General features: G+C 40.8%; 1 protein-coding gene across 1 annotated transcript; it reads left to right on the forward strand.

The window, feature by feature from the left end:
- Positions 1-214: 214 nt before the first annotated feature.
- Positions 215-10,412, forward strand: Dmp1 (dentin matrix acidic phosphoprotein 1). The gene is made up of 6 exons (XM_010606738.2): positions 215-286; positions 4,717-4,791; positions 5,480-5,527; positions 7,583-7,615; positions 7,771-7,818; positions 8,967-10,412. The coding sequence occupies exons 2-6, from the start codon at positions 4,738-4,740 to the stop codon at positions 10,275-10,277; spliced, it is 1,494 nt and encodes a 497-aa protein (XP_010605040.1). The 5' UTR covers positions 215-286; positions 4,717-4,737; the 3' UTR covers positions 10,278-10,412.
- Positions 10,413-10,932: the final 520 nt, after the last annotated feature.

Consider the following 10,932-nt stretch of genomic DNA (forward strand, 5'->3'; position numbering starts at 1 on the left):
AATTTAAGGGAAACTAGTCTAGTCATTTGGGAACCACAAGAGCTTTTTAGGGAAAACCTGGCTCTGCAGTTGGAGGAAGTGTGGGTGTATGGGGTCCCAGGGACACCTGTGATGTCAGTCACCCCCAGCCTGGTGCTGATTGGCTCTGAAGAGCTGTGGCAGAGTTTAAATTCCTGTACCATTAGAGAAACATTCAAACTAGCAACACAAGAGTGGCTTCACTGAGATTCTTCTGTGAGAACTTCAACCTTATCTTTTGGAGACAAGTCTGTCAGAACTTAAGAGGGTAAGAAATTTTCATCATTTAATTTTCAATTACTTTTACTATGCTACTTGAAAATATCAAATGTGTAAACTTGAAAGGCATTATGACATGCAGAAAAAGAAGGGGAAGCTGATTCCCATTTGTGTTCCTGTCGTTAATGCCATAGCGAAAAATGATGTTAAAATGATATGTTAAGTAAGGAGAGTCAAATATTTTTCCTGGTAACGCTTTACTTAGATCTTTGCAGAAAGAGAGTTTGCTGAACAAGGGCATGATGGAAGGTTGGTTTGAAGTTTAGCTTTAATTAGCAAAACAAATAAAACTTCTACATTTATGCCCCTAAATATGAAGATATTGTGAAAGACTCAACTAGATTGGCAGGATTTTCAAAACACAGTCTTTTAAACTGAAAACTATTTATGTTATTCATCTAGAGGGCATTGAGTAGTGTTCATTGCAAACTGAACAAATAAGTGAGAGAAGATGCTAAGATCATGGACATGAGCCAAGGGTGTGATAATTACAATGCATATGTATTGGTTGGTTGGGTGTTCATGATAGCAGGATGCCTTGCTAGTTGCAATTCAAGGAATTCTGAGTGTAGTCATCTCTTAACATTTTTGCAGTGTAGAAGGTGTAGGTATGTGCATGACCCTATCCATTTGTATTTCTACCTTGTTTCTTCCACTTCTTCATTTATATCAGCAGTGTCTGTCTTCTATAACACAGAGTGGGAGTTATGGTCAGGCCAGCATTTGTGTGACATCTATAAGATTCCATGTGCTGTAACAATACTTCAAGTGAGCTTTCCTCTACCGGAGCAGTAACTTATGATTAACCAAACTTTGTTTAATCAAGGCTCATATAGACTGCCTTACTTTATCATTGTTGATTAAAGGCCTATGGATGAGAAATTTTCTACAGTGCAGCAGCCTGCTTCTTCATCACCAAATGCTGATGTGGATCAATGTGCTTTAGATGCTTTGAGCTCTTCACAATCCATATTTGGGATACATAGGAGTGGAACACTGGATTGATTAAAGGAACCCTCAAGACAGTTATAATAGGAAAGGTTGGAAACTCTTATTACTTCAGGTCTCTAAACTCCTGATAGCCTTCACATCCTGGCCAAATTCTACTTTATTTTTGAAGAATAATAATGAAACATTCAAGCAGATTTTGGTTAGTCGAGTTGTTGACAAATCTGCTTTTGTGAGACCAGCTTATTATTATTATTTTATTAGCTATTTATTATTATTATCATCATCACTATTAATTTCTATTTAGCTAGAATAGCACCTAGAACAGCATTTGGCATATTCACTGCTCTGAGAAAGTATTTGTTCACTGTTAGTAAATGAATATATTGTTCATTATTATTTGTGAAGGATAACAATAGTAAAACAAAAATAAGAAAATTGCAATATAAGGTACTTTCCAAAGGAGAGAGAAGGAGCCTATGATCCTTCAACTTTGATTTCCTTCATTTGGCCTATTTCTTTCATTTCAGTTTATGTAAGAGAAGATCTCGGTACTTTGTAAGTAAAATTTAATGTAGAGGAGCTTCCAGAAAAATTTTCCTCGTTTGGGAATCTGAAGAAGTTTCATTTGTACTTAAAACTTGGACCACACTTCCTCTCTTCAGATCCATTTGGATCTTTTCTACTCTGGGAAAGCAACTGAGAAAGGATATAATCTTTAATACACTAACCTTCAAGCAGGTGAAACTGAGATCAAGGTTGTTGATTTCTGTTCACACCTGTTGTTGCAAAATGGCAGCATGTAAAAATGACATCGACCAGTTAATGAAGAAGATCTGGGGCTTCTGGACTCCTAATTTTTCAGGCTCATAACTAATTTGTTAATTTATTATTTAGAATAAGACTGCTGCATGTTTGATTCTACTCTAACATAGGAGCTAAATGGTTTATAAAAGCTTGGTGCTCTCATTTGGAAATACATATCTTTATTTTTATAAAAATATTAATTGGAAATCTAACATAGCATTTCATATCTGTTTTTCTTTAATGCTTAAGAGTAAACTATATTCCTCGGGAGGTAACACTGGATCTCTTCAGGTGTTAGGGTGTGTTTTGTTTTTGTTTACCAGACTTCTACTTGGGAAATTATTGTTTTAGATCAGGGTGTTAAATGGTGTTGTTAGAAGCCTGAGCAAGCTGGCACATCTTCCTTAGATCACAATATTCCATGCCTAAGAAACTTGAGAATAGGAAGGATGCAGTTCCTTAGTAAAAAATATGCAGCACTGATTGGAGTAGAATAATTTGCAATGGCTTGCCCTTAGTTTTAAACTGTTAATAACACAGATGCTGAAGAAAGTACAAAAGAACTCAATCATCATTTATCTTTTATCAAGGCTGGATGTTTGCTAGTACTCAAAGCATCACGAGATCATCACACCATTGAAATTTCACTTGGACAATTAAAGTGGGGAATTGCCTAACTTCCATTTGGCCCATGATACTGAAATCACTCATAGGCAGTTATTTTGAGAATATCATATTTGGGGAAAATTTACTTTTTAAAAAAATGAATCTAAGAACTTAAAAATGTGTTATGAGAACTAAAAGGGAGTAATACCTTTTGATTTGCAGTTCAGCACTTTGTAGGCTCTTTTCAGTTAGCATTAGGCAAAGGGTTAAAAAAGAAATTAAAACATGAAGGCTATTATGTAGTATATTGAATTGGAATAAAGAAAGTGACAGGAATTTGAAAACTAGCTGCACTGAAGAGGGATCGTGCCCATAATATAAGAGCTTATATTTGGCCATTTGAGCTGCAAGAAAGTAGAAGTGAGAAAACATTTTAGCTTGTCTTAGGCTTTTTATTATTTTCTTGAATAAATTAGAAAAATGAGATTAGATTAGATGACTTCCTGTGCTCAATGGTCAGACAATATTCACCATATTCAGATATTCAGCAACATTTTCTTCTGAGAGCAAGGGTTAAAATCATGAGAAGGACTTTAAAATCATACATAATTCCATTCTCAGTGAATTGATTTATTATACTCAAAGGAGGTTTGTACAAGAGTATTTTAAATTTTTTTAGGTGTTACTAATACTAATATACAGCCAGGGTAGAGAAACTTTAGCTTACATCTCTTGTCACTAGTAGCACATATTTAATATTTAAAGAAAAAAGTCCACAAATGTGAAGCTTGAAACAAAGCTTAAGATAAACTTGCAGGACATTTTGCAAAATATGTGGAAGTCCACAGGACAACTACACGAGAGCAGACTTAAGGGCTCACTAGTGTAGAGTGGATGGCTGTCCTTTAAATCACTTTGATAACTTTTACATTAGCATCAGTAAGTCCACATTTAGACATAGAACACATTGGGTTGAAATCACTAATTCTGGAAGTGTGAAATGAAGCCACCTTCCAGAAAAATACAGTTCGATTTGTAGTGTTTCTCTCAGCGTGATTCACAAGTATATCTGAAACCTCTAATTTTCCCTTGATTCTTCTGAGCTGTGAGTGGCACTTAGGAGAGTTTAGCAAAACCATGTATAATGTATGACTACATGCATCACAGTAGATATTAAGAGCTTTCTGGAACCATAACATGAAGAAAAAGGTGCAAAAACAATCTATTTTGTCTTGACATTATTATGCAGTTATGAATATGGCTTAGAAGCCAGTGTGTGTGTGTGTGTGTGTGTGTGTGTGTGTGTGTGTACCTAACCTCTATCAATAAATAAATGCAATGTTGTAGGGGGATAGATTGCCTAGGTTTCACTTCCATGCCAAACTGTGGAGCTATCATCAAAATGAATGGCTCAAAGTTCCCCTATTTCCTTTACTTTTCTCCCATTTATCATATTTTATGTGTCATGAGGAAATGTTCATGGACAATCTCATTGGAAGTTTTCAGTTTGTGTCACAGCAGTGAGATTTTCATTTATTTTAAAAATAGCTTTATTGAGATACAACTTAAATACTGCACACTTCACATCTTTGAAGTATATGGCTTGAAAGCTTTTAGTATAATCACAAAAAGAACAATTTTTCCCACAATTAAGTTTAGAATTTTTGCATTCCCTGCAAGAGGAATACTGTACCTCCTCCTCCTCATTCTTCAGCCCTCACCTTTCCAAGCCCTGCACAACCAGTCTACTTTCCATCTCTGCACATTTGTCCATTCTAGACATGTCATATAACTGGAATCCTATGAATATACTCTTTTGTGCTTGGCTTCATTCATTTACCATAATGTTTCCAAAGATCCTCTACTTAGTTGCTCCTGTCAGTGCCTTATTCCTTTTTAGGGCTGAATAATATTCCATTGTACAGATAAAGCATATTTTCTTTATCCACCCATTCATCAGTTGGGAATTTGAATAAGTTTAATAGGAAGCAGCTTAAAATAAATACTTGTTGATTTCTTTAGTCTGGGGTAACAACACATCTATGTCCTTTTTTGCAGGTAGAGGCATCACACCCAATTATGAAGACCAGCATCTTGCTGATGCTTCTTTGGGGGCTATCCTGTGCTCTTCCAGTAAGTATCAGGATAAGGATTGTACATATAATACAAACCTTTTGTATATGTGCTGCCAAAGCGAGCACTAATATAAACCTTTTGTACTTACAACTACACAATTTTCATTGATTGCAATGCACAGGTGGCTGTGCATATTCCAGTCATGTGAGAATACAATGATACCTTGGTTTACAAATTTAACTTGTGTAAAACACAAAATTTGGGGGAAGATGGCTGCATTTGTGTTTGTGTGAGGAAGATGGCCATTGTTGTGTTTGTCACCTGAGGTGGAGTTTTCAAAAGGAAGTTAAAATTTGCCTAACACTTTAGTTTGTGAACCGACTTGTTTGCAAATGCAAGTGTTCACAGACTGAGATATTACTGTAGTCCTTCTCAGGAAGCTGTTTTCATTAAGATGTCCGAATTATTCTTCAATTACCTTTTGTATAGCTGTGATTCTTGTAAGCAGTGGTTCTCTGAGTGTCACCCAGGCTCACGGAGTCAGCGTGGATGAGGACTCTGTTAGCGTGGTAAATCCTGGGGTCCCACCTTAGACCTTAAGGCAGACTCACAACACTCTGGGATTTAGCAAGGCTGCCGCTAGTCCCGATGCAGATTCATGCTGTTCACTGCTGCTACTGGGTGTGTAAAATGGAAGCGACCGCTGCCTTCACCAGGTGTTGACCATGTGTACTAAATTTCCTAGGTGGCCAGGTATCAAAATACTGAATCCAAGAGCTCTGAGGAACGGAAGGTGAGTAGAAATACAACCTTTTGATGTGTGATGAGTGTAACATAATTGAGTTATTTCCAAACGTTGACATTGATAAAGCTATGAGTCTGTTCACAAACTAACCTACGCTTTTTCGTTCATATAAGAGAATAGTGCAACTCCAACTTAGCATAATTTGGCAAGGAAGCATTTTTTCTTTCAGCTTTCTTAGTTTAGTGTGTGTCCATAATAGTGCAATGGATGGACAGCAATGGACCAAGACTGTCCATGAGATGTTTGGACTTGAGCTGTTTAAACAGGAGATATTCCATAGCAGGAAGTCAAATCCTGGCAGGTGGTAAAAGAAAGACAGATGAGAGGATATGGGAGTTTGGGGGAATGATGGTAATGTTTGTTGGGTGTTGGACCCTCAATAACCCAGTAGCTATGAATTCACAAGAACCCGTGAAGTACAGCCTGAGTGCTTCACCTATATTAAACTTCCCACGTTCACAACAGGCTAAGAATCAGATGTTATATTCTATTCCCATTTTGCAGATGAGAAACGGAGGCACAGAGAGGAACCTAGCCTGTCTAAATGACATGGCTAGCAAGTGTTAGCACAGGACTTTGAATTTATGTCCGTGCAGCTGCAGAGTGTGCTTTCTTGCTGAGTTGACCCTTCCCTCTCAGGGAGTGGGCCCGGTCTAAGCTGTTTGTGGATTCTCAAGGTTGGCCCTTGCAATGAGGGTTAAAATCTGGAGCCAAGCTTGGCATATTTGTGTCTATTATTTTGTTTTCTGTCACATATGACACAGCTCGAGCCCAGAGCCTTTCATAGTAACCAAATAATGTCAGAGGTCTCCTTGAACCAGAAAGACATTGCAGAATATTCCATGCACTTTTGTCAGAGCAACTCCTAGGCTGGTTAATTTAAAAGCAGCCACTGTAGATCCTCTCATTGAACCAGGGACTCACAAACATGCCTTGTCCTTCAGTCAAGCTTTGAAACGAGAAAAATACCGAGGTCTTGCTCCGTCTCACCCATGAATTCCAAGTGATAGATGCTGGAGCACAGTCTGTCATTGTGCCGCCTGCAGCACACAGGCAGAGTCAGGTGCCTACAGGTCCCTCCTCTGAGCCCACAAACACGCTTCGGAGTGGCACGGGGAAGGCAGACGGGTGGCAGCTTCTCTGCCCCGCTCTGTGCCTGGGTTACACCCAGGACCTTACTCTGCTCCAGGAGGAAGGGAGAGAAAATGCAGGGCTGTGGGGAGAAGGCACAATTTCCTCAGGCATTTGCACAGTTCTTATGAGACTAAGGAAGGTGAGAAAAATCAGAACTGTAACTATGTAGTTAAATTTCAGATTTAGCATTTGTTTTTAATATCAGTGCCTTTTGATGACTCGAGAAAGGTTTTGTGGCTTTCTCGGTTCACTTTTGTCTGTTGAATTTTATAAAGTGGATATTTAGAAACAGACGATCTGTTGAGTTCATATTTCCTTGAATGGGGCTCAAGATGTCTCTATAGGCCTTAGCTGGTTCCTTCCATACAGCAGTCTTGCGGGTTGAGCATAGTAGGTGTTTATTTTTCTTAACTGATCAGTAAGAAACCAATGGGTGAAGTGATTCGCCCACTTTCATACAGAGAAAGGAGAAAGCAACACTTCCAGCTCTTCTGGGTCCCGGGGCTTTCTTGGAACATGGGGCTTCCAGAGCTTACACCATCATGTTGGTTTTGAGGACTGAAGCCAAAACCAACATGTTAACTGAGACTTGAATGTGGACTCTGAGCTCTGACGCTATTATCCTGTTATATTTCCTCTAAGTCGTGTGAATAGCCAATTTCAATGAAAGTATACAAGTATGTTTGTATGTGTCATATCATATCTTTTACATTCCATGACCTTTTCGGGTTTAGTAGTCATCACACTTTCAATGTTCAGTGATTTTATTGTAAGACTTCACTGTAGCTCAGGGAGAGGTAAAATAAATAGCAAAAAGATTTGAAATCACCTAAGGGTTTTCTACATATTTGCATTGACATAATCTGTCTATGAAAAAGTCATGTTTTTCTTCTTCTTTTTTTTTTACAGGGTCATTTGGCTCTCTCACCAGCACCACCTGTGGTAACTTTGCATTTGTTTTTGTCATAAATTGACTTTGATACTCTTCTCAGCACTGTTTCCCACTTTGGAAGTAGTGCATACAAACTCAAGCAATTGATGTGCATCACATTCTTTTCTTTCCTGAGGAAAATAAACATTTTTTTTTTCTGTTTCAGGAGAACAGTGAGTCATCAGAAGAAAGTAAAGTTAGCTCAGAAGAACAGGTAATTAAGCTTTCTTAACTTTTCTGGCTATTGAGGCATTGAAGGAAATGATGGCAGATTAAATTACCTGGCAACATTTCTAAATATAATATTTTCTAACCATTGGTTCTGCTTCCTAAACAGTCCCATAAAGTAAGAAGGGGAAAATGAGGGAGCAGAGTTGAGACGTGGACATGCTGCTCATTCTATTTTTGTCATCTGAGACATTGTAAACACACACACACACACACACACATACACACACACAGGAGGGCATAGACTATCAGACAAGTCACAGCTCACTCAGCAGCTTTCTATAATGGTACTTTTAGAACGGGATCAATGTAGTTCAGGCAATAAAAATTATTCTGCCCACATGAAGTGCCTGCTGGCCCTGGAGAGCACCTCCAGGTCAAGAATACCATGGAAGAGGAGAGAAGCATGATGACTTCAGTATCTCTTTAAAATAACTCCCTCTGTGGGCATGAGGTGAGAAAGGCAGATCTAGCTTAAGTGTACCTGTTAACTAAAAAAAGATTAACCTAACTTTTGTAAGAAGACTATACTATATATCATTATTTTCTTACTTTTTTATGGGGGGTATTTAATTAAACCCAGGGCCTCATGCATGCTAAGCACATCCTCTGCCCCTGAGCCCTACCCACCCCCCTGTCCTACCTCTTTGACCAATCTCAACCCTGTGGGGGCTCCAGGGATTCCTGGGTGTGGTTTCTCCTGGAACCTTTCTTTGGCTCATGTTGGATTCTACACTGAGCCAGAGCTAGAAGATGAAGTATTAGCTCCTTTATCCCTATTTTCTAAAGTCTTATCAGGAGAACAGTGTAGATATTTTAAAACATGGAATTGGGGAACTGCTTTTCTTTGAAGACTTTGTGATTTGTGACCTTGACTTTCTCCAAGTTTTCAGGTGAGGGCAATAACTCCTGCTTGAGCAGGGAGTGAGTGTGTTCAATGAGGGAGATGGGTGATGTGAGCCTCTATGGAACCTCTCTTTGTTCCTGTAGAAGCTCTGGCATAGATGTTATTGAGCAGTACCACTGACTTTGGGTCAGAGGAGGCACACAGGGAGAAGAGCAGAAAGAGCCTGGAAGGGTGCTAGAATATCAGCTCCAGGAAAACTAACCCTGTCTGTTTACCCCAAACTCCAGGCAAATGAAGACCCTAGGGACAGCACGGAGACAGAGGAGGACCTTACCTCTGATGATGGTCACTATGTTTCTAGACCCACTGGTGGCCTCTCTAGGAGTGCAGGGAAAGAAGGCGATGATAAAGAAGATGATGAGGATGACAGTGGAGATGACACCTTCGGTGATGAGGACAATGACTTGGGGCCCAAACAGGGTCTAGAGGGTGGCATCTCCAGACTGGGCAATGAGGAAGATTCTGCTGATACCACGCAGTCCAGGGAAGATAGTGCCTCCCGAGAGGACAGCATCCAATATCCGGCCAGTGACAGCAGGGACCTTGATGGTGAGGATGGGGTGGACAGTGAGAGCGATGAGCACTGGTTGGGAGGTGGCAGTGAGGGGGACAGCAGCCATGGGGACGGCTCGGAGTTCCATGAGGACGGAGTGCAGAATGACCACCCAGACAGCACTAGAAGTGAGGGAGGCAGCTCCAGAATGGACAGTGCCGGTGTCAAATCCAAGGAGTCCCAAGGGGACAGCAAGCAGGAAGGCACTCAGGACTCAGGTGACAAACAGTCAGTGGAGTCTCCCAGCAGGAAGTTTTTCAGAAAGTCTCATATTTCTGAGGAAGATGACAGAGGTGACCTGGAGGATAGTGACACAATAGAAGACCTCAGGAGTGATTCCACAGAAAACACCAACTCCCAAGAAGATGGCCCAGACCAGTCCAGGGAAGATAGCAAGAGTGACTCTCAAGAGGACAGCAGTGAGAGCCAGTCCCAAGAGGATGTTGAGGACCTGCCAGACCCCAGCAGTGAGTCCAGTCAGGAGGTGGACCCGTCACCCCAGGAGAGTAGTAGCGAGTCCCAGGAGGAGGTGATGGGTGAGTCCAGGGGTGACAACCCAGATGCTACCAGCCAGGAAGACAGCAATTCCAGTGAGGAAGACATCTTGAATACCTTCTCCAGCTCAGAGAGTGAATCCAGAGAGCAGCAAGCGGACAGTGAATCCAATGAGAGCCTCAGGTTCTCAGAAGAAAGTCGGGAGTCCCCTGAGGATGACAACAGCTCCAGCCAGGAGGGCCTGCAGTCCCAGAGCACATCCACAGAGAGCCAGAGTCAAGAGAGCCGCTCTGGGGAAGATGGTGACAGCGATTCTCAGGACAGCAGCAGGTCAAAAGAAGATAGCAACTCCACAGAGAGTACATCCAGTAGTGAGGAGGATATTCATCCCAAAAACATGGAGTCTGAGAGTAGAAAACTGACAATGGACTCATATCACAACAAACCCATGGGGGACCAAGATGACAATGACTGTCAGGATGGCTACTAACATGTGCTGTCCTAAGAAGTGGCTCTCACAGAAGGGGATCCTGGGCTTCAAGAATAGGGAAATCGCCATAACTGTAATTTATCGATATTTTAATCAGAAAGACCAGTCAGTACTTTCTGCAAGAATTTACTAAACGTCACAGTGGTTCCAAGAGTGGCACTGTTTCATAAAAGTTGAAATAACATAGAGTGACACCAGGACACACTCGGTGAGCTTGGAGGGCAGGAGAGATTTGCTCACAGCCCTGCACCTGAGATGACTCTGAGCTCATTGACCTGACAGGTGGTTATTGGGGTTCTGTGATGCACCAGGCACTGTATGAATTGCTAGGGATACAGCAAAACCTCAGACTCACTTCTTGCTCCTGAGGAGCTTCTAGAGAGATGCAGAGAGTTAAAGAGGGGTGTGTAGGAGGGCAGCAGAAATCGTCATGTGGTGAAGGCCTTTGGGGAGATATGAACAAAGCGTATGGGAGCACAGAAAGGGGTGACCAACCTTGCCTAGAAAATTGGTGAGACACAGTGGAGAAACCATTGGAAGTGGAAGGCAGTGTGGGATTTCTCCCCGAAAACAAGAGAAATTCTATTTACTCTGGGGATTAAATGATAGTAAATCTTATGTGATTAAATATTTAGTTTATGAAAGCACTTTCAAA

The sequence above is a fragment of the Fukomys damarensis genome, unplaced genomic scaffold (genome assembly GCF_012274545.1).
Source record: "Fukomys damarensis isolate Sample0158 unplaced genomic scaffold, DMR_v1.0_HiC HiC_scaffold_37, whole genome shotgun sequence".
In the NCBI taxonomy this organism is placed as follows: Eukaryota; Metazoa; Chordata; class Mammalia; order Rodentia; family Bathyergidae; genus Fukomys; species Fukomys damarensis.

Excerpts from the sequence above, each read along its gene's own strand:
- Dmp1 (XM_010606738.2), top strand. The coding sequence starts at position 4,738 with ATGAAGACCAGCATCTTGCTGATGCTTCTTTGGGGGCTATCCTGTGCT. Across the intron at positions 4,792-5,479 it reads GGCTATCCTGTGCTCTTCCA|GTGGCCAGGTATCAAAATAC; the intron begins GTAAGTATCAGG and ends TAAATTTCCTAG. Across the intron at positions 7,616-7,770 it reads TCTCACCAGCACCACCTGTG|GAGAACAGTGAGTCATCAGA; the intron begins GTAACTTTGCAT and ends TTTCTGTTTCAG.